The sequence below is a fragment of the Felis catus genome, chromosome C1 (assembly GCF_018350175.1).
Source record: "Felis catus isolate Fca126 chromosome C1, F.catus_Fca126_mat1.0, whole genome shotgun sequence".
Classification (NCBI taxonomy): Eukaryota; Metazoa; Chordata; class Mammalia; order Carnivora; family Felidae; genus Felis; species Felis catus.
This window is the reverse complement of record NC_058375.1, coordinates 79,155,935-79,179,808: the sequence shown is the minus strand read 5'-3', so window position 1 is coordinate 79,179,808 and position 23,874 is coordinate 79,155,935. Positions and strand designations below refer to the sequence as shown.

Sequence of the window (23,874 nt, the reverse complement as noted above, 5' to 3'; positions counted from 1 at the left end):
GCTTTATGAGATAGGCCTGGATTGCAGTGTATTTCCTCTTAGGACTGCCTTTGCTGCTTCCTATAGGGTTTTGACTGTCATGTTTTCATTTTCATTTGCTTTCATATATTTTTAAATCTCTTCTTTAATTTCCTGGTTGACCCATTCATTTCTTAGTAGGATGTTCTTTAACCTCCATGTACTTGGAAGCTTTCTAAATTTTTTCTTGTTGTTGATTTCAAGTTTCATAGTGTTGTGATCTGAAAATATGCATGGTATGATCTCAATCCTTTTATATTTGTTGAGGGCTGTTTTGTGACCCAGTATGTGATCTAGTTTGGAGAATGTTCCACGTGCACTCAAGAAGAATGTGTATTCTGCTGCTTTTGGATGAAAAGTTCTGAATATGTGTTAAGTCCATCTGGTGCAGTGTCATTCAAGGCCATTGTTTCCTTATTTATTTTCTGCCTAGATCATTTGTCCATTGCTGTAAGTGAAAATATTAAAGTCACCTACAAATACGATATTATTATAAGTAAGTTTGCTTATGTTTGCGATTAATTGATTTATATATTTGGGTGCTTTCATGTTGAAGGCATAAACATTTATAATTGTTAGCTCTTCCTGATGGATAGACCCCTTATTGATATAATGCCCTTCTTCATCTCTTGTTACAGCCTTTGTTTTAAAATCTAGTTTGTCTGACATAAGTATGGCTACTCCAGTTTTCTTCTGACATCCAGTAGCATTATAGATCATTCTGCATCCCCACTTTCAATCTGCAGGTGTCTTTAGGTCTAAAATTTCTCTTGTAGGCAGCATATTGATGGATCTTGGTTTTTAATCTATTCTGATACCCTGTCTTTTGATTGGGGCATTTAGTCCATTTACATTCAGAGTGATTACTGAAAGATATGGATTTAGTGTCATTGTGTTTTCTGTAGGTTTTGTGCTTGTGGTGATGTCTCTGGTCATTTGTAGTCTTTGCTGCTTTCCACTCAGAATCCTCCTTTGTATCTCCTGCATAGCTGGTTTAGTCATCATAAACTCCTTCAGTTTTCATTTTTCTGGGAAAGCCTTTATCTCTCTTTCTATTCTGAATGACAACCTTGCTGGGTAAAGGATTCTTGGCCGTGTATTTTTCCTATTCAGCACATGGAATATTTCCTGCCACTAGATTGAGTTTTTAAATGTATGGGCAGGGAATTGTAGAAGTTCTTTTCTGTTGGCAGCCATTCTCTAAGTTTTCATTTTAATTCCAGTTAGTTAGCATACAGTGTTATATTGTTGTAGACTTTGACTCTGGAGTTCTCTCTTGTCCAGCAAGAGAGTGGATGCAGAATTGAATATGAGAGAGGCTAATGTCTGGGAGGAGAGAAGAACCCCAAGCAAGGGTCTTTTCTCCATATTTATTAGGATCAGAAGGCTTACATATGTGATGGATGTGCAGAAAGAGACAATAAGACAGTGATCATTAACTCACGTGTGTGAGAGAAAAGAGGTTTCAATGCGGTGTTAGGGGTTAGGGTCAGGACAAATCAAAATCTCAGTGCCAGCAGTTGGGGTTTACTGCAGGCACCAGGCACCATGTCTGTTGATCTTAACTTTTCTAGGTGCTAAGACAGAGTATGCTACCTCAGGGTTAACAAGGCATATTTCTTGCTAATTAGCTCTGGGTGCTTTCACCCTGTAGAAGCTGTTTTGTTTTACTTAATGATTAATCTTGGGTGCTTTTGCCCTGTTGTGGCAGCTTTCTGCCTCTACCTATTCTCAGATGCTTTCATCCTGTGTAAGTGGCTTTCCACTCTATGCTTTGTTCTATCCTGGGTGCTTTCGCCCTATGGCGGCTTTCTGCCCTAAACCTTGTTAACCCTTGGTGCAAGCTCAGAGAATTCTTAAATTTATTCCCCACATTATATTATGTCATAGGTTCTGGGTCTGGAGTTCCCTCTTGTCCAGCAAGAGAGTGGGCACAGGATTAAAATGCAAGAGAGGCTAATGTCCGGGAGGAGACAAAAGCTCTGAGTAAGGGTCCTTGCTCAGTTTTTATTAGGATCAGAAGGCTTACAAGCATGATGGACATGCACACAGAAACAATGAAACCATGAACATTAACTCATGGGTGTGGGGGAAAGGGGGTTTTTGAAGATACACAGTGTTAGGGATTTGGGTCAGTACAAAACTAAATCCTGGTACTAGGCAGATGGTTGTTTATAGCAGGCATGAGGTACCACCTATGTTTACCTAAACTTGTCTAGGGGACAAGAAAGACAGAGCATACTACCTCAGGGTCAACAACGCACTTTTCTTTTGCTAATTAGCTCTACTCCAGGCAACTTGGTGCGGTCTATAGCGCTGTTTACCTGTTTACCTATTTTGGTCCTTCCTGTGAAAGCAGCTTTCTGCTATTGTACTAAGTTAGGGGGCGCTTCCGCCTTGAATACCTAATCTTGTAAGTTTTCATCCTAAGATTTCCTATTCCTATACCTTTGTCCTATACTGGGGACCTTTGCCCTGTTTACCTAATCTTGGATGCATTCATCCTGTGGCTATTTCTTTATGCCTTGTTAACCCATTGGTGCAAGCTTAGGGAATTCCTAAGCTTATTCCCCACAATATTAGTTTCAGGTGTACAATATAGTGATTCAACACTTCTATGCAACATCCAGTGCTCAACACAAATGCTCTCCTTATTCCTCATCACCTATTTAACCCATCATCCTACCCACCTCCCCTCTGCTAACCATCACTTCTCTATAATTCTGTTTGATTTTTTTCCCTCTATTTGTCCCTTTGCTGCTTTGTTTCTCAAATTCCACATATATCTGAAATCACGGTATTTGTCTTTCTCTGACTTATTTTGCTTACCATTGTACTCTCTAGTTCCATTCATGTCATTGCAAATGGCAAAATTTCATTTTTTTTTAACGTTTATTTATTTTTGAGACAGAGACAGAGCATGAATGGGGGAGGGGCAGAGAGAGAAGGAGACACAGAATCGGAAGCAGGCTCCAGGCTCTGAGCCATCAGCCCAGAGCCCAACGCGGGGCTCGAACTCACGGACTGCGAGATTGTGACCTGAGCTGAAGTCGGACGCTTAACCGACTGAGCCACCTAGGCGCCCCGAAATTTCATTCTTTTAAATGGTTGAATAATATTCCATTGTATATATGTACACATCAACTTTATCCATTCACCAATTGATGGACACTTGGCAGTCATTCTCTTTGAAGCATGAGGTGAAATCATATGCTCACTGTGTGTATCTGTGTGTGGGTGTTTTAACGGACTTATGAGAAGTAGTGAAGATTTGACCCAGGTAGAAATAAATATTAATACCAAGAAGGATTTTTATGCAATGGTGTACAATCACAAATGTGTATGTTAAGATATTTTACAAAGAGATGTTCAAAATTCAGTGGGTTAAATAGATAGAATTTTATTTTTCTCTCATGTAATAGCCAAGGAGAATGCTCCAGATCACTTAGACACCTATGGTGCTTCTATTATTTTTGTTTTTGTTTTTGTTTTTGCTATTCCCAATGGTATTTTCTTCACATGCATGGTTGAAGTTGGGATGCAGGCAATTTTGGTTGTAGGGAAAGGGAAAGACCTTGGAAGAGCACATATGTAATACTTAAGTGTTCAAGACTGAAGTGGTACACATCATTTTGCTTGTATTCTTCTGGTGAGAACTTACTCATTGGAGATACTGGGAAATACAGTGACTGCCCATGGGCCCAGCTAAAACTCTGTAATTACAGGAAAAGGAAAATAATTTATTTTAGTGAAGAACCAGTAGTCCTCACCACAACATGGTTGTATGCTTTTCTCTAACAATATATGACTTAAATATAAGGAGAAAAAGGGCAGTTAATAAATTCAGTAGTTTTTCCATGTAACTAAAAGACCAAAAACTTCAGGATATTGGCAATGGAGTGATTTGAAGTGATACTCCATCATATCTAAGCTGAAGAAGAAAATGAATAATCACAGCAGCCAACAGTTAGCATTTACTGAGCACTTACTCTGTGCCAGGTATTATTCTAATGTACTGACTTGTTTAATACTCATAACGATTTGAGGTAGGTAACATTATTCTACTTTATAATTGAGGAAACAAATACACAGAGAGATTAAGTAATTTGCCTCGTGACAAAGTGAATTGGTGACAGAGCCAGGCTCTGAATGGCTGTTAAAAGCTATTTCTGCATCTTTTGAGATAAGTGTGGTTTTTCCCTTTATTTTGCTTATTCTATGAATTACATTATTTTTAAGTAAGCCGGTCCAGACTTACTGGCGTAAGAGTCATTCGGTAATTATGTAACCTTCTTATATCTCTGGGTTTTGCTTGCTAATATTTCATTGAGAATTTCTGTGTCTGTGTCAGAGGTCCACAAACTTTAAAGGCCAAATAGTAAATATTTTAGACTTTGTGGCCTATCATATAGTCTTTGTCACAACTATTTAGTTCTGCCTCTATAATGTAAAAGAAGCCATAGGCAATATATAATTAAACTGTTTTCAATCACAGGGACAGGAAAGCCACATTTGGTTTGAGGGCTTATAATTTTCTGACCTACAGTCTACATTCACAAGGGTATCTTCTTTTCATGTACTGTTCTTGTTAAATTTTGGTATCATTGTTATGGTGGCCTCACAAAGTAATCTGCAAATTTTTCTCTCCTCCATTGTCAGAGTTTCAGGGGTTCTTAAGATTCCTTAATCATATTTTAAAATGTCTGTAGGATCTATTGTCATATCCAGCCCCTCTTTCATTCATTCAAAATATTGGTTATTTCTATTCTGTCTTGATAAGCCTTACTAGATCAACGAATTTTATTATTATTTTCAATGAATCAACTTTTAGCTGTATTTTCTCTGCTTTTTTCCATATTACTGATTTTTGTTCATTTTTTCCCCTTCTATTTACTTTAGGTTTAATTTGCTCTTTTTTGTCCTCTAGCTTCTTGAGGTGGTAATTTAGACCACTGATTTTAAACCCTTTTTCTTTACAGATTATTTATAAATTAATTACAAAGTGTTTAAAGCTATAAATTTCCCTCTAATTAAGCTGCTTTAGCTGCATCTCACAAATTTTAACTTGTGTGTCTTTATTACCAAAGAGAATACCTAAATTCTCTTTTTATACATTCTTTGACCCAAGAATTATGGGCAAGATTAATTTCCACATAATTTTCTAGATTTTCTAGATATGTTGTTATGGAAATTTAAGAACACTGTGGTCAGAGAGCATACTCTGTAAATTTCAGTCTTCTGAAATTTATTGAGACCTAAGTTGTGGCCCAGCATATGATCTGTCAACATTTCATGTACACTTGAAAGGAATGTGTAATTTGCAGCCGCTAGGAGTGGTATTCTTTAAATTCAGTTAAGTTAGTTGATGGTTTTGTTCAAGTATGTATCATTTTTTTTTTGTCTCTTATTAAGTTATTGGAAAATGGAGGTTAAACTCCCACTGTGATTGTTGATTTTTCTGTTTCTCCCTTTAGTGTTGTTAGTTTTTACTACATGTGTTCTGAAGATTATTTGGTGTGCATTTAGGAGTATGTCTTCCTACTGAAAGGGTCCTTTTACCATTATGAAACATCATTCTTTATCTTCACCAATACTTCTTTTTTTGAAGTCTGTCAGAAATTGCCTGCTGTTTGCCTGGTGCTTTTTTTTTTTAAATCCTTTTTACTTTCAATCAGTATCGTCTTTATATTTAAAGTGTGTCTCACTGTTTCTGGTCAGAAATCAGTCTTCTTTTGGATCTTTGCTGCTTAGACTTTTTTCTGTGTTTAAGATTTTCTTTGTTTCTTTAGTGTTCAGGAGTTTTCACTAATGTATACCTAAGTATGATGTTCTTTGTATTTATTCTGCTTAGGGTTTGCTGAACTTAGAGGGCCCGTAGGTTGTCCATTTATTTTTCCACACCAAATTTGATATATTTTGTCATACTTTTCTAAAATTTTTTCCTGTCCTGTTTGTTCTTTACTTCTTTTTTAAAATGTATATTTATTGTAGAGAGAACATGAGCAGGGGAGAGGGGCCGAGAGGGAGAGACAGAGAATCCCAAGCAGGCTCCACACTCAGTGTGGAGAAGGATGCAGGGCTCAATCCCACAACCTTAGGATCATGATCTGAGCTGAAATCAAGAGTTAGATGCTCAAATGACTGAGCCACTCAGATGCCCGTCTTTCTTTTCTTCATAATAATGACTCACATTGTCTTGGTTGTTCTGTTCATACTTATTCAACCATGTTTCTCTGTTAGAGTTGACATTTTCTATTAATATGGTTTCAAGCTGATTTTCATTTCCAATAAACTGTTACAATTGTGGAGGACATGAGGGCAAGACCAATACCAATTATTCTAACATGGCTGGATGTATAAGATTCCTACTCAAAGTCCACATTCTCAACCACATTAGTAAATTACCTCTATGAGAGGATTCCATATTATAGAAAAAAATGTTAAATGGAAATATGTTCTTAATGTGGAAAAATATCAACAGGGATTAGAGAATGAGAGAGCTGAAAGAGATTGTTGTTAGAGAGTGGGAGGTGGAACACATGATAACAAGATCCTACAGGTATGGATGGCTGAAATAGAATAGTCTAGTAATAGTCTATATTTTGTAGAAAGGGAAAAGAATGACCTGATAGCCACCAGGTCATCTTTGATGGCAAGAACTAGGTGAATGATGATGGAAAATAAGCAAACACCTAACAAAAAAAGGAAAACAGGAAAGCAGGACAGGTAAATTTTGAGAAACTATCATGAGTTTGGTTTTGGATAAATTTAAGATTTTCTAAAAAATTTTTTTTGATGTTTTATTTCTTTCTTTATTTTTTGAGAGTGAGAGACAGAGCATGAGCAGAGGAGGGACAGAAAGGGAGACAAAGAATCCAAAGCAGGCTACAGGCTCTGAGCTTCAGCAGAGCCTGACACAGGGCTCAAACCCACAAGCTGTGTGTGATCATGACCTGAGCTGAAGTTGGATGCTCAACTGACTGAGCTACCCAGGCGGCCCTAAAGTTTTGTTAGAAAAAAAAAAAAAATCTATAGGATATCCAGGGAACTGTCTGAGTAGGCAATTGAAAATACAGATCTGTTGCAAGGAAAAGATGGAAATACAGATCTGGAAGTTATTACCATAAAGATTATTATTGAAGTAATAGTACTGGATGAACTAATCTAAGAAGAACAAATACCTGTAGAAGAGAGATCTAAGGTAGAAAGTAACCTAGGGAATCCCAATATGTTATAGGTAGGCAGACAAGAATACTAAGAATGGATGTTCAAAGAAGTAAAAGGCAATATAAAGAGGCAATGTGCTTTAGCAGTTAAGGGCATGGACTCTTGAGTCAGTTCAAATCCCAGCTGTTATACTTATAAAGCTACATGACCATGAGAAAAATTATTTAACCCATCCGTGCCTGTTTTCTATAAAATACAGTGATAAATACTGGCACCTTCCTAATGAGAAACGATCACAATAGCTCTAGAGGCTCGTTCTGCCTCCAATCTCCTGTCCTCTCAAACTTTTAGTAGCAGAAAAGGCAGCTGGATCAACAAATCTGAGCTAGCTTAAGAGAGGAACAGAAAGGTTCCCCCTCTCTAACAAGGCTACTCCATCTACAAATAAGTTTCCATTAGTGCACAGCTACATAAATATTCCCTATCTCAGCCCAATAATAAATATGTAGACTCTTATGGAGGCAGGGTTCCTTTCCACTGGAACTTTGAACACAGTATATGCAGACTATGCCTAAGCTGTGTAGGACCGGAGAGTTTGAGGGATTGTGTGCCCTCTACTACTGCCCTCTCTGTAAACTTTTCCTCAATAAACCATCTTACATCTATCTCATGTGGTACTACGGTATTGTGTTGCATGACCTCCTTGAAAGATATTTCCTCATAGGTTGTTGCTATCCTTGTTCCTCTTTACAAATATAATAATACTTGTAAAGTGTCTACAACATTGCCTGGCATATGCATAATAGTATGTATTATGCAAAGATCAGCTATTTGTTTCTAAAAGGAGAATCAGGAAAGACTGGCAGTGTTCTGGAGTCAAAGAGATAACAATACAAAATATCAAAATAAAGAATGAAAATAGGACACTGGGTATGGCAACAGAGTAGTAAAAGCCAGATTGTATTAGTTTAAGGATTGGGTTGGAAGTAAAGAGTAAAACAGTGAATACAAACTATTTTTTCTAAGAAATTTGGTGGCAAAAAAAAAAAAAAAGATAAAGTACATTGGTTAGCACTTTTTTGCTTGCAAGCGACAGGAATCCAATTTGAACTAGCTTTATAAAAGGACTTACTATAAGAATATTGTGATGTCTCAATAATGTGGCTGAGTCTCAAAATCATGTGAAACCAAGATCTTCAGTTATTCTTTTTCTTGTTCCTTTTGGTAGGTTTGTTTCATTTTTCCTCCTCTTTTCTCCAGACTAGTTGCATTGCTGCTTTGGCCCACGTGGTAGGAAAGATGGCTATAAAGAGCTCGGGAGTCTTGTATTTTATCATTCAGGCATGCAGTGGAATTTGTTTGCAGTTTCGGCTTCAAAATTCTTTTTTTTTTTTTTTCAATTTTATTTATTTTGAGAGAGAGGGAGAGAGAGAGACAGACAGACAGATAGGCAGACAGACAATGAACAGGGGAGGGGCAGAGAGAGAAAGGGAGACAGAGACTCCCAAGCAGGCTCTGCACTGTCAGAGCAGAGCCCACTGTGGGGCTCGATCTCACAAAGTGTGAGATCATGACCTGAGACGAAATCAAGATTCAGAGGCTTAACCGAATGAGCCACCTAGGCGTTCCTCAGCTTCAAAATTCTTAAGGAAGGACCCTGACCCTGCTTAAACTAAGTAGCCAGGGATGAATGAATCAACAGTATCCAGGGATACATAAAGGAAATTGAGGGAGATTGGACCTGATGATCTCCTATGAAATAAGTGGCTAACTTATTTCTTTAGAGTATAGGAGATGTAGTAAAGGGGGTAGTTGAAAATATAAATATTAATATACCTGTCAAGAGGAAGAGGAAGGAAGGTAGGAGGAAAAGGTTAAAGTTTGTCAAAAACAAGAGTCCAGCTCAGACTGGAAACTAAATTAATGAAGGTGTCAGATGTACAACATGACTACACAGTAATGCTCACTAGTCCATGAACAAGAGTTCATAAGGCACATGGTAGAAACTTGGGGGAAAGGGAAATAAGGGTGCTGGCTAAAAAGACTGAATTAGTAATTTAACTCTTAGAGTCAAATCACTAGTAGGTAGAAGTAAAAAGATAAACTTTATTCGATTCCTGACAAGTAATTACAAATTTTCAATTAGTGTTATTCAAGTGGTACTGTCAACGTTAATGGCTTTAATGTTTACCTGTTAGAAAAAATGAACTCCATATTCTTTTCTAAGGACACATTCTAACATTCTAAGGATAAAAATATTTGGTCTAATCTTGAGAGGTTTTTAAATTTGAGGGTTTAAATATGTCATCTTAATTTTGCTCCATTTTTATTCTACCATAAAGCTGGCCATGTATAAATAGGGTCACTAACCCCAACTCCATCTCACGAGACTTAGAAAATCAGTTTATTTGGAACACATTCTTGTGTCATTATGTTAAATAATTCCACTTGTAAAACAGGAATAATAATAGTATATACCTCATAAAATAAGATTATGTGAATTTAATGAGTTGACAAATAGAAAGTGCCTAGAATAGTGACTAATAAATGGCAAACACTCAACAAAAGCCAGCCTTATTAGTACAATTATGAACCTGTGGCAGAAAGACTTTTTAATTCATGTTACTTATTTGAAAAATAAAGTTGATTAAGTGTCCAACTCTTGATCTCAGGGTCAGTGATCTCAGGTCTTGATCTCAGGGTCATTAGTTCAAGCCCCACACTGGGCTCCACACTGGATGTGGAGCCTATTAAATAAATAAATAAATAAATAAAACAAAAATAAAGTATTACTAGAACAATAAGCAAATAATATGGTAATCTAAATTGAAAATATAAATGATTTAATGTACTTATTAAGCATTTTAGCAGTGATTTTTACATAAAAAACAAAGACAAAGAAAGTAGCAAGTTTAAACCAAAAATGAGTAATGAATTAACTTCCGCAAAAAGAAAAAGCTTTCGAAGAACTTTCTTTAAATATACTGAAATATAAATTTATTCAAAAGCAATAAAATAACAGCTTCTATGAAGTATGAGCTACATGTAATAAATACAGTACCAAAAATCTCATTTTTCATCATATCAACATCTTCTTTTAATTACAACTTTTCTCCCTGGAATATTAAAAAAAAAAAAGATTAGTTTTTGAAATATTCTTATATTAATTTAGTATTAATGTCCACTATAATAATCAGGAACATAATTTAAAGCAAGAGTGGGAAATGCTTACTCAATTAAACATGAATCAGAAAAAGTAAAAAATGGACCACATGAAATGTAAAAAGCAAGTAATTCTGGTTGGGGGGCATTGGGAGGGAGTGCAAAGTTTAAATTGATTTAAACAAAAACAGAGGACACAATAAAAATAAAATATTTAGACACTGGTGTCACATGGTTTGAGGGCACAGTAAGGAAGATAGAGGAAGGGCTACATGAAAAAAGTCAGTGAAAAAGAGGGAAGAGAAAAAAAGCAAAAAGAAAATGACAAGAGAAATATTTGCATCAAAAAAGAGCACAACATACAGAAGTAGAAAAATACTGGGAAAAGGCCCCGAAGATTCTCAAAATACAAGTCAAATACTCCTTGGTCTTTACTTAGGCCAGGGATTTGAAAATGTTATTATGTCTCTGGTATTGCCTGTAATCTTGCTATCCATCCCTGTTTTCCCTATAGCTGACTTTCTCAATTTTTGTTTTTCATCTTATTGCATGGCATATGGACCATATTTGCAAATGACTTTTCCTTTTTGGAAATAAGATGATTATAAACAATACTTCTTACAACTTCGTAATAAGCTGTGAATTACCTAATTAATCAGTATTCACAGCGCAGTATTCCACTGTTCAGATCTAAAACAGGAGTTTTTAACTTGGTATCTGTGAACTCCTTGATAATATGTTCAAAATTTTGTGTATGTGTGATTTTTTGTGTGACTTATGAAGGTTTTGTCACCAGAAAACTGCTGTGTTAGAGGCTTTATGGTGAATGAACTGCCAACATAGTTAACTGTTAGGAAAATCAGTATTTGGGCTATAACATAAGTAAAAGAGATAACTAACACTTATTAAGTACTTCTCACATAGTCATTTCTAGTTTTTTTCTGCTGTATCAATGGACTTTAAAACTGCACTCTCTGGAGCACAGCTGGATTAAGGCCAACTGATGCCCTCAACACAACCCAACAATGATGCCCCCTCTCACCTTTCCATTGCTTAAAATAAAGAGCTTAAGGATTCTTCACACAAATCAGAGCATGACTTAAATGCCAGCTGGTGTTACTCTCTACAAAGTGAAACTCACACCATAAGTCAGAAACAAATGTAATTTCTTGATGACACCTTCAAACCAAATTTAAACCTAAGGCACTCACTATACCAAAGAAAAAGATAGTTTAACAGTGCACACACATTAAACTGCAACATGGCAGATAAAGACAATTACAAAACAAGCTACTACACTCAAGTGTGGCAGTGAAAGAGTTAAGGGCATGATAGCTAGGGAAAAACACTGTGGTACTCCCTTTCCCTTGGTGCCCTAATCTCAGGCTTATGTTCTTTAAAGATTAATCCAGGCCTGCTCTGAACTCTTTGCATAAGCAGACATGTAAGAGGGTGAGCAAGTAAGTAACTGGGCAAAGGTCAGCCACAATCCACTTTTAATCAGATAAATTAGCTTTGTATCTGATTGACATATTTGGGTTTCTTTATAACATTCTGTTTAAATAACAGTTTCGTTGGCTTAAAAAAGGTTAAAATTTCTGCTTTTATACCAGAGACAAATGCAGTGTTATACTTTAGTGTGGGTGAGGTGAGCTAAGGACAAGAAATGGCCTGTAGATCAAGGTTCTACAACCCAATTTAAAATATGTCAAGTTTTACAAATTTTACACTTATTAATGCAATGTACATGTAAATGATCATGAAGTTAGACAATAAAACCATAGTAAGTCAAAGTTTCTTTCAATAGTAGCAGTCCTTGCTCTGAATTTTCTCACCTGCCATTAAAAGAAAAAAAAAAAAAAAAGGAGTCCCTACAGAGAAAGTATTGGGAAGATGTCTTCAGGTACCTTTCCCTTAAGTTTAAGGTATAATGGCAAGTGATGGCCATCTAAGAACTGAGTAAAACCCACAGATGAGCATTTGTCAAGCATTTGTCCCAGCATGGGTCCCACAGAAGTACAGAATAGAGTTCTGAGCAACCCAAAGAACCAGCCCCTTCTTTTCAAGACAAAATTAAACCAACACAGGTAATGCAATTGAGTCTCATGAGCTATGAGGCCCAGGTGAGATTATGTTAAGGCTCCCGACTATGGTTAATGCATTTAAAACTCAGTAGAGCATCACTAGCAATGAACAAAGCTACAATGTGAACAGAATTTAACTTTGGCTGGATTTTCTTAAAAAACTGGCTATAGTATTATGCATATTTTATTTTATTAGTATTTTGCATGTTTTAATTTGGCTCTGAGCTTCCATTAAAACAGAATAGGGAAAATGAATTATTCAAATGCATCTATTTATTCCAATGACCTATAGACTAAGATATTCTATCAATCAGTTGTGTAGTAACTTTTAAGTCCTAACCTCTTAATCTCTAATTTACTAAGCGGTTGCAAGACCAAACTATGTAATTAAACAGTACTGAAGACAATAGAAACACAACTATGAAATTAGTATATCAACAGTGGTTAAGAACAAAGCCTCATCTATATAATGGGGATAATAACAGTACCCCCTAGCACCTAGCCACCAATTGGGTGGCTCAATTGATTAAGAGATTCTTGATTTTGGCTCAGCTGATGATCTCACGGTTCTGGAGTTTGAGCCCCATGTCCAGCATTGGGCTCCACACTGACAGTGTGGAGCCTGCTTGGGATTCTCTCTCTCCCTCTCTGCCCGTTCCCCCACTCTCTCTCTCAAAAATAGATAAATTTTTTTAAAAAATTAAAAAAATAGTACCCCCTACAATAGAAGAAGTATTTGGTACTATTTGGGTAATAATAGTAGCAATCAATAAAGATTAAATGAGCCAATTTATGTAAAGCAAATAGTGCCTGCATATAGTACTAATGCTTGTGTATTACTATGATTACAATTTGTCACTGTACTAATCAAGTTTATTCTAAATAAATCAAGGTCTATTTGACCAGAAATAGACTGTTGCACATCTAGGACTCGAAGGGCCACTGGAGTGGAGCAGAGTTCTCAAAAAAGGACGCAGTGTTTCCCACTAGGGAACATTATGAAAACTCATGACAGTTCTTTTTGGTTGTCACTATGATGGGAAGAAAGGGACATCGTCTTGCTGGCATGTAATAAGGACAAAAGATGCCAGATATACTTACTTGCAGGGCCATTTCAACCAACAAAACCATCTGCCTGGTAATCCTGCTAGACTTCCCTAGTCCATTTATATTTTCCCATTCTCCAAGATAACTATTTCATATACCTTTCCTGTTCTTAAACCTCCAATACCTTACCCTGCCATAGCTCATAACCTCACTAAGAAAACCTTCACTAAGAAAATACAGGCAATCAATCAATAAAGAAATTGCTCCCTTCTCACCAAATCTTTCCATGTGTTTCTGTATGCATGTATTTTGCTTTCTTTCCCACTACAGTGGATGAACTCTTATCCAAGGCCAATTCTTCTCTGCTGGAGTTTATCTCCTTCAGCCTACCTTAAGAATTTTACTCCTTCCACTCTGTGTCTTGAATTATCAGCTTCCCTGTCTACCAGATCATTCCCACCAGTCAAATGCTGTTTATCTCGTATTCTAAAAGCAAACAAACAAAACAAAAAACTCTTTCTTGACTATTTCCCTCATTTCTTTACATCAAAAGAGTTGCCTGTTTTTGGTGTTTGCATTTCTTCTCCTATTCTCTGCTGATCACACTCTAATCAGGTTTTATCCCCACTATTACCATGAAGCTGTTCTCATAAATGTCATCAACAGCCTGCATTTTACCAAATATATCAACTATTATTCCTCACTTTATTTGGCAACGTTTGATATCACTCTCTTCTCTGAAACATGTGATATTATGTTTTCCTTATTTTTTCTCCTGTCTCACTGTTTAAATCTCAGCTTTATTGGATACTCAACTTCTTGAATGCTAAAAGTAACTTAGCTTTACTAAATTAGGCTTAATTTTGGGGCTGCTTTTTTCTACTCCCACTCATTCCCTTGACTTAACAAGCATTATGGCTTTAACAACCATCTACATGCTGAGCTAAAAATTTAACTTTAGTCTCATTAGCCCGGTCATTCATTTGTCACCTTCAGTTCGACATCTAATAGAAATCTCAAATTTAATATATCTAAAGTCAAACTTTTGATCTAAGAGGCTTCCAAATCTGCTCATCAACTAGTATTCGCCAACTCAGTGAAAGCTCACTTACTCTGGCCAAAATCTTTGCAGTCTTCTGGACTCTTATTTCACTCAAAACCTACATTAAATCCTGTTGGCTCTACCTTCAGAATATATCCAGATATGGAACCATTCGCAACACTTCCACATCTATCCTCCTGCCTACCCCAAATTGTCTCTTGCCTGGATTATTACAAGATCCACCTATACAAGATCCACCTACAGATACAAGACTATCCGCCTAGATAGTCTCTGCTCTTGTTCCTTTATCATCCATTCTTCATAAAACAGCCAGAGTGACCCTTTAAAAACATAAATCAGATAACTGCCATTTCCCTATGCAGAACCCTCCAATGGTTTTCCATCCACACTTCAAATAAAATCCAAAGTTCTTGCAGGAGCTACAAGACTATTAGAGCACCCTCACCCCCCACCTTACAACCCAACCCCTAACTAACCTCATCTATCTCCTACTACTTTCCCTTTTGTTTACACCAAACCAGCAATATCCCTCCTAGCTGGTTTTTGTACATGCCAGACACGCTACCACCTCAGGACTTTAGTACCTGTTGTTCCCTTTCCTCCACTGCCCTTCCTCCAGATACTGGGATTTCTTACTTCCTACTTATTATAGGACTCTGATTAAATGTCACTTTAAAAAAAAAAAAAAAGCTTATTTATTTTGAGAGAGCGAGTGAGCACGCAAGCGGGGAAGGGACAGAGGAGAGAGCGAGAATTCCAAGTAGGCTCCAAGCCATCAGCACAGAACCCGTAGTGGGGCTCAAATTCACGAACTGTGAGATCATGACCTGAGCCGAAATTAAGAGGTGGATGCTTAATCAACTGAGCCACCCAGGCGCCCCCAAATGTCACCTTCTTGAGAGGCCTTCCCTGACCACCTTATCTAAAACAGTACTCCCATCACATTGTATGCTCTTATTTCCACCTAGCATTAGAGCATATATCTATTTACTTGTTTACTGAAAGTTTCCCCACAAAAATGTAAACTCTGTTTGGACAGGGTCTTGGACAGTTTTGCTTATTTCTATAATTCCAGTGCCTGGTATATAGTAGATGCTCAATAAATAATCAAATGACTGAATAATGGATATAAAGTAAACACAAATGTAGTTTTAAAAGGCTAGACGAAAACTAATTTCATCAGGCATTATACACAATTGCCTTGTTTACTATACCATCTGACTTGCTATATACTTGAGGTTTCATGTGAAAATTTTATTTTACCAATAAGAATATTATTTATATCGCTTTCTGCTTATAAGTAGTAAATTAAGCTCCTTTCAAAGTAGAGAAATGAAAAGAAGCTCTAATAGTTTTTGTCTTAGATCCATTCTAAAAATGCTTTAAAAATTTTTTAGGCCACCAATTCTATTTTGAAAGTGAAGCCAATGGGCATTTGAAAAAAGCTGGATTTCTCTGGAAGAGATTCTTTATTTCTATATGCAAGTTATAGATCAAATGCTTATAAAAATGTTGAGTGTCTGCAGGGTCTGTGTAGTAGGGATATAATTACCTATTCAGTATGATATACACAGAATAATGGAAGTAGATAAATTATGTAAATGAGATACTCTGCCACTGTGCAAGTCTATGACTAAAACAAAGGTCCCCTTAATAATTTTTACTGGAATGTTTCCAGAAGACTAGAAACACAACTAATTTTGGAACTCCAAAAACATTTTCTAGTATTGCTGACCCTTGAATAACATGGGCTGACCTTTGAATAACACAGGTTTGAAATGCATAGGTCCACTTATATGGCTAATTTTTTTCAATAAATATATATTTTTTTAATTTTTTTTTTCAACGTTTATTTATTTTTGGGACAGAGAGAGACACAGCATGAATGGGGGAGGGGCAGAGAGAGAGGGAGACACAGAATCGGAAACAGGCTCCAGGCTCCGAGCCATCAGCCCAGAGCCTGATGCGGGGCTCGAACTCACGGACTGTGAGATCGTGACCTGGCTGAAGTCGGACGCTTTAACCGACTGCGCCACCCAGGCGCCCCAACAATAAATATATTGAAAAATTTTTTGGAGACATGCAACAATTTGAAAAAAAACTTATGGAAGAGCCTCACAGCCTAGAAATATCAAAAAATTAAGAGAAAGGTATGTCATAAATGCATAAAACACATGAAGACACTAGTCTGTTTTTCATTTACTACCATAACATACACACAAATCTATTATAAAAAGTTAAGGTTTATCAAAACATATGCACACACAGATTGTATATGGTGCCATTTGCAGTTGAAATGTAAACAAATGTAAAGATGTGGTATTAAATAACTGTATAAAATTAAATGTAGTACTGTAATAATTTCGTAGCCACCACCTGTGGCTATTGTGGTGAGTTCAAGTGTTGTATTGCTTAAAACACTGTGTGACGTTTATCATCTCCATGTGAGCAGTTCATCTCTCCACTAAATTGTGTATCACAATAAAAAAGTGACCTCTTGCAGTTCTCACATATTTTTCATGGTGTTTACTGCAATACCATACACTTTGAATAACATCACGGAACCCATATGAGGTGCAGCTAGTGATGTTGGAAGAGCTCCCAAGAAGCAGAGAAAAGTCATGACATTACAAGATAAAATTGAACTGCTTGGTATGTACTTAGACTGAAGTCTGCAGCTGTGGCTGCCTGCCATTTCAAGATAAATGAATCCAGTGTAAGGACCACTGTGAAAAAAGAAAAGGAAATTTGTGAAGCCATAGCTGCAGTTATGCTAGCAGGTATGAAAACCTTGTACTTTTTATCTTGTGTTTTTGAAAATGCAACTTTTATGTGAGTGTAAGATTGCTCTAAGAAAGACATGCCTATAGACTCTACTATGATTTGAGAAAAAGCAAAGTCATTATATGACAACATAGGACAAAGGAAAGATAAGGACCTAAAGCTGGAGAATTTAATGTCAGCAAAGGATGGTTTGTTAGTTTTAGAAATAGGTTTTGCTGAAAAAATGTTGAGGTACAGCCACAGCAATTTCTTACTTGACACATCTCCAAAGGCAAGAGAACTAAAAGCAAAAATGAACTATTGAAAACTCACCAAGATAAAAAGCATCTGCGCTGCAAAGGAAACAATGAACAAAACTAAAAGGCAACTGATGGAATGGGAAAAGATATTTGCAAATGACATATTGGATAAAGGCCTAGTATCCAAAACCTATAAAGAACTGACCAAACTCCACACCCAAAAAAACCCAAATAATCCAGTGAAGAAATGGGCAGAAGACACGAATAGACACTTTTCTAAAGAAGACATCTAGATGGCCCAAAGACACATGAAAAGATGCTCAATGTCACTCCTCATCAGGGAAATACAAATCAAAACCACACGAGATACCGCCTCATGCCGGTCAGAGTGGCTAAAATGAATAACTCAGGAGACTATAGATGCTGGAGAGGATGTGGAGAAAAGGGAACCCTCTTGCACTGTTGGTGGGAATGCCAACTGGTGCAGCAGCTCTGGAAAACAGTGTGGAGGTTCCCCAAAAAATTAAAAATAGAACTACCCTATGACCCAGTAATAGGACTGCTAGGAATTTGCCCAAGGGATACAGGAGTGCACAGGATGCATAGAGGCACTTGTACCCCAATGTTTATAGCAGTGCTTTCAACAATAGCCAAATTATGGAAAGAGCCCAAATGTCCATCAACTGACAAATGGATAAAGAAGATGTGTTTTATATATACAATGGACTACTACTTGGAAATGAGAAAGAATGAAATCTGGTCATTTGCAGCAATGTGGATGGAACTGGAGGGTATTATGCTAAGTGAAATAAGTCAGGCAGAGAAAGATACCATATGTTTTCACCCATATGTGGATCTTGGGAAACAACAGAAGACCATGGCAGAGGGGAAGGGGGGGAAGAAAAAGTTACAGAAAGGGAGGGAGGCAGGCAAACCCTAAGAGATTCTTGGATACTGAGAACAAACTGAGGGTTGATGAGGGGGTGGGGGAGAGGGGAAAGTGGGTGATGGGCATTGAGGAGGGCACTTGTTGGGATGAGCACTGGGTGTTATATGGAAACCAACTTGATAAATTATATTAAATTTTTTTTTTTAATTTGCAATTCAAGAAAATCATAATTTAAACTCTATGGTAAACCTGTAACATCAACTATTAAAGAGTACATTGTTTAAAAAAAAAAATGTTGAGCTAACAGAGAAGCAGCTTCTGCTGACCAAGAAACAGCAGACAGTTCCCAGACACCATTACGAAAATCACTGAGGAGAAAGGGTATCTGCCTGAATGGGTTTTTAATACAGACAAAAATGCCTCCAAAGACATTTAGTTTTATGACATGGACCTTCTAGGGTATGGACACTGAAATTAAAGCAAATGGTTGAAGAACAATTGGTATTGTCCAGAATATTTTGAAAGAAATGCAAAAGCAAAAAAAAAAAAAAAAAAAAAAAAAATCACCCAGAAATGCTGATGTATTTTCATGAAGTTACACGAAATGTGCCTGCCTCTCCTGCCTTCCCTTCCACCTCCTCCACCCCTCTGCCTCTGCCATCCTTCAGACAGCAATAATAATAATGGCTGTATAGTTAATAAATCGAACTGTTGGATATGTGTATTTTCATGTTAAATAATAATGTATGACAAGAAGTGTAAGAGATGTTTCTGTGTCATCATCAGCATCATCTAAGTACTGACCATGTAGAACATGTGCAAGATGTATATGGAAGTAGGCAGACTATCCTTACATAGGTATAAGGTAAGTAGTATTTAATATAAACTTAATAATGTGTTTTCTGTTTTATAACTTTGCTTTCAAATAACATTACCATAGGGTGTGTCCCTCTCTCTAGTAAATGAAGAAGGTGCAGAGCAACCCATCATCACAGGTAAGTAGTTTTTATTTTTAAATTTTTTTTTCAACAAGGTAAGTAGTTTTTAAAAAAAATAGAACACTGTTTCCAACAGTGTATTATGAATATGGCTAGAATGAAATTTTATAATGATTCATTAGTGTAGAGGCTAGGCTACCATAAAGCATTCATATTGCTGCTGCTTCCTTATCAATGTATGAATTATTAACCTATAAATAAATATGAATTTTTTTCATATTATCTTTTCATTTTTTATATTTAGTGTTAGTTATACATATATAACACCAACAGTGTTTTGTATAAGACAATATTGATGTGGGTACTGACAGATAATTCATCCTGTAAAACATGATATAACTTACATTATCAGTAAATACAATACAGTACTATAAATGTATTTTCCCTTATGATTTTCTTAACATTTTCTCTAGCTTACTTTATTGTATACATATAACATACAAAATATGTGTTAAACTGTTTAGGTTATGAGTAAGGCTTCCAGTAAACCAGCTATTACCAGGTAAGTTTGGGGGGAGTCAAAAGTTATATATGAATTTTTAGCTGCACTGGGGTGTCAGTGCCCCTAACCCCTGCACTGTTCAAGGGTCAAGTTTATTCTAGAGTTCAAAATACTTTCCTAATATGAAATAGACTTAGTACTTTAATGAAATGTAAAGATTATATTTAATTGTATGTATACTCTATTTTAATCAAAATTAATTTTCAATGCTAAATTTTCAACCCTGCTTACAATGGAATTTTTTGAACTTTCAGTATTTACGTATCACTTAATGGCATGCTTCATTTAAATACATGGCTTTTTTTTTTTTACAAACAATATAATGATATTCATTGGAGACAAATTATTATAACTTCTAATGAAAGACATACATACCTGAGGTATACCAGCACCTGTTTGCATAGAAGACTTTTTTAATAGTCTCACTTCTTTGTTTATATATCTTAGCATTCCACTAAGAGTACTGAAGTCATTACTTTCAGAACTATCATCTTCTATGTCATATGTGAGAGGTTTAAATGAGTCTGGCTGGGTATAAGTCAGATCCTTCTGGCTTTCTTCTAATGTTGACGACTGTTCTAATTGCATTTTTTTTAAGTCTTGTAGTAATTCTTCAGAAAGATCTTCATTACTACCAGTTTTGACACTAAGGTCACTGGCACTAATTGAGCGACGTAGTTTTCTACACTTGAAAAAAGCTGCATGAGAATGTTTAGCAAATTTTGGATCTTGAATGGCAGGCATAATTTCTGTTGCAGATGTAAGCAGGGCTGGTAGAAACTTGATGTCTTCTGCCCTTTCACGTCCAGAAATTTTGGCTTGTAATCTGGTTAATTCTGATTCCTGTAGAAAAATACGTACACAGTAGGTGTTCAATATATTTTTGTTAAATGAATAAATTACTTAAATGATCTCTAAGAATCTATGATTTTTTAAGTCAACCTTCTGCCCAGAACACAAATTCCTTTCATGACAAACCATGAGAGTTTTCCAAACTCTGTTTAAACCCTTCATTTTGGGAAAATTACCTATGTTCACTTGAAATATGTTAAAACTACACTAAGAAACTCCATGAAAACTAGATTTTCCTTATACAAATGTTACAGTAACAGTATAGGGAACAGACACACAGTAACAGGGAAAATATAAAGAAAAAGGAATCCAATTGTATCACTAAAGAAAGCAGCAAACTGTGAGAAGACAGGGACAGAAAAGAACTACAATAACAAAATGGTGCTAAGTACATACTTATCAATAATTAGTTTGAATGTAAATGGAATAAATGCTCCAATCAAAAGCCAGAGTGAAGACTGACACAGAATGGATAAAAAAGCAAGACCTATCTGTATAAGCTGCCTAAGAGATACTCATTTCAGACCAAACAACACATAAAGGTTGAAAGTGAAGGGAGGGAAAAGCATTTATAATGCAAATGTAAATGAAAAGAAAGCCAGGGGAGCAATACTTCTATGGGATAAAACAGACTGTAAAACAATGACCATAACAAGAGACAAAAAAAGGACACTACATGATCATAAAGGGAACAATCCAACAAGAAGATATAACAATTGTAAGTATTTATGTACCCAATGTGATAGCACCCAAATCCATAAAGTAGTTACTAACAAGCATAAAGGTAGTAACTGATAGTAATGTAGTAATAGAAGACTTAATTTTTTTTTAATGTTTTATTTATTTTTGAGAGAGAGAAACAGTGCGAGTGGGGGAGGGGGCGGGGAGAGAGGGAGACAGAATCCGAAGCAGGCTTCAGGCTCTGAGCTGGCAGCACAGAGCCCAAAATGGGGCTCGAACCCACAAATGGTGAGATCATGACCTGAGCTGAAGTCAGACACTCAACCAACTGAGCCACCCAGGCACCCCAGTAGAGGACTTTAATACCCACTTACATCAATGGATAGATCATTCAAACAGAAAATCAACAAGGAAGCTAGTTTTGAATGATACACTGGACCAGGTGGATCTAAGATATATTCAGAACATCCCATTCTAAAATAGGATACACATCTTTTAAAAATTTTTTAATGTTTATTTATTTTTGAGAGAGAGAGAGACAGAGCATGAGTGGGGAGGGGCAGAGAGAGAGGAGACACAGAATCTAAAGCAGGCTCCAGGCTCTGAGCTGTCATTACAGAGCTTGATGTGGGGCTCGAACCCATGAACCATGTGATTATGACCTGAGCCGACATAGACACTTAACTGACTGAGCCACCCAGGTGCTCCAGGATGCATTCTTTTAGGTGCACAGGGAGCATTCTCCAGAATAGATCACATTAGGCCACAAAACAAGTCTCAAAAGATTGAAAATGATTGAAGTCATACCATGCATCTTTTCTGAACACAATGCTATGAAACTAGAAATCAAACCATAAGAAAATCTGGAAAGAACACAAATACATGGAGGTTAAATAACATGCTATTAAACAATGAATGGGGGAACCAAGAAATCCAGAAGAAATTCTAAAAAAAATGGGGAAAAATGAAAACGAAAACACAGTGGTCCAAAATCTTTGGGATACAGCAAAAGCAGTTCTCAAAATGGAGTTATAGCAATAAGCGCCTACCTCAAGAAGCAAGAAAAATCTCAAATAAACAATCTGCTTACATCTAAAGGAGCTAGAAAAAAAAAAGAACAAAACCCAAAACCAACAAAAGGAAGAAAATAATAAAGATTAAAGCAGAAATAAATAGAAACAAAAAAAATTGGAAGTGATCAATGAAACAGGAGCTGGTTCTTTGAAAAGATCAACAAAATTGATAAACCTTTCAACAGACCAATAAAAAAAAATTGAGAGGGAGAGAGAGGATTCAAATAAACATCAAAAATGAAAGAGAAGAAAGAACAGCTGACACCATAGAAATACAAAGGATTATAAGAGAATATTATGAAAAATCATATGCCAACAAACTGGGCAACCTAGAAGAAATGGAGAACTTCCTAGAAACACATAACCTCCCAAAACTCAATCTATAAGAAATAGAAAATTTGAGCAGACTGATTACCAGTAATCCAATAACTCCAAAAGTCCAGGACAAGATGGCTTCACAGGTGAATTCCACCAAACATTTAAAGAAGAGTTAACACCTCTTCTTTTCAGACTATTCCGAAAAATACAAAAGGAAGGAAAACTTCCAAATTCATTCTATGAAGCCAGCACTACCCTGATACCAAAACCAGACAAAGACACTACAACAAAAGAGAAATACAGGTCCATATCACTGATGAACTTAAGATGCAAAAATCCTCAACAAAATATTAAATACAAACTGAATCTAACAATACATTAAAAAAAAGCATTCACCACGATAAAGTTGGGTTTATTCCAGGGATGCAAGGGTGGTTTGTTATTCACAAATCAATGTGATACATATCAACTCTAGAAAGGATAAGAACCATATGATCATTTCAAGAGACAAGGAAAAAGCATTTTACAAAGTACAACATCCATTCATGATAGAAACTCTTAACAAAGTAGGTTTAGAGGGAACATAGCAAACATAATAAGGGCGATACATCAAAAACTCAAAGCTAACATCATACTCCATGGTGAAAAACTGACAGTGTGTCCCCTAAGACCAGGAAGAAGACAAGATGTCCACTCTCAACACCTTTATTCAACACAGTATTGGAAGTCATAGTCATAGTAATGAGATGAGGAATAAAAGTCATCCAAATTAGTAAGAAAGAAGTAACTTTAACTATTTGCACATAACAAGATACTATATATAGAAAACGTTAAAGACCATGAAAAACCTACTAAAATTGCTAAATGAATTCAGTAAGGTCATAGAATACAAAAGTCAATATTCAGGAATCCACTGCATTGCTATACACTGCTAATAAAGTAGCAGAAAGAGAAATTAAGAGAACAGTTCCACTTAGAATTGTACGAAAAATAATAA

At 36.2% G+C, this 23,874-nt stretch overlaps 1 protein-coding gene across 12 annotated transcripts in view; it reads right to left on the bottom strand.

The window, feature by feature from the left end:
- Positions 1-3,393: 3,393 nt before the first annotated feature.
- CCDC18 (coiled-coil domain containing 18) overlaps positions 3,394-23,874 on the bottom strand; it is a 116,610-nt gene continuing 96,129 nt past the window's right edge. For 10 of the 12 annotated variants that reach the window (XM_019837450.3, XM_019837455.3, XM_019837456.3 and 7 more), the window contains 2 exons: positions 20,329-20,796; positions 3,394-3,731 (listed from right to left, as the gene is read on the bottom strand). In XM_019837450.3, coding sequence (XP_019693009.1) covers positions 3,534-3,731; positions 20,329-20,796 — 666 coding nt within the window. In that variant the 3' untranslated portion in view covers positions 3,394-3,533. Of the gene's footprint in view, positions 3,732-10,159; positions 10,302-20,328; positions 20,797-23,874 lie in introns of those variants that run through there. The other 2 variants (XM_019837458.3, XM_019837457.3) reach the window with 2 other exon arrangements.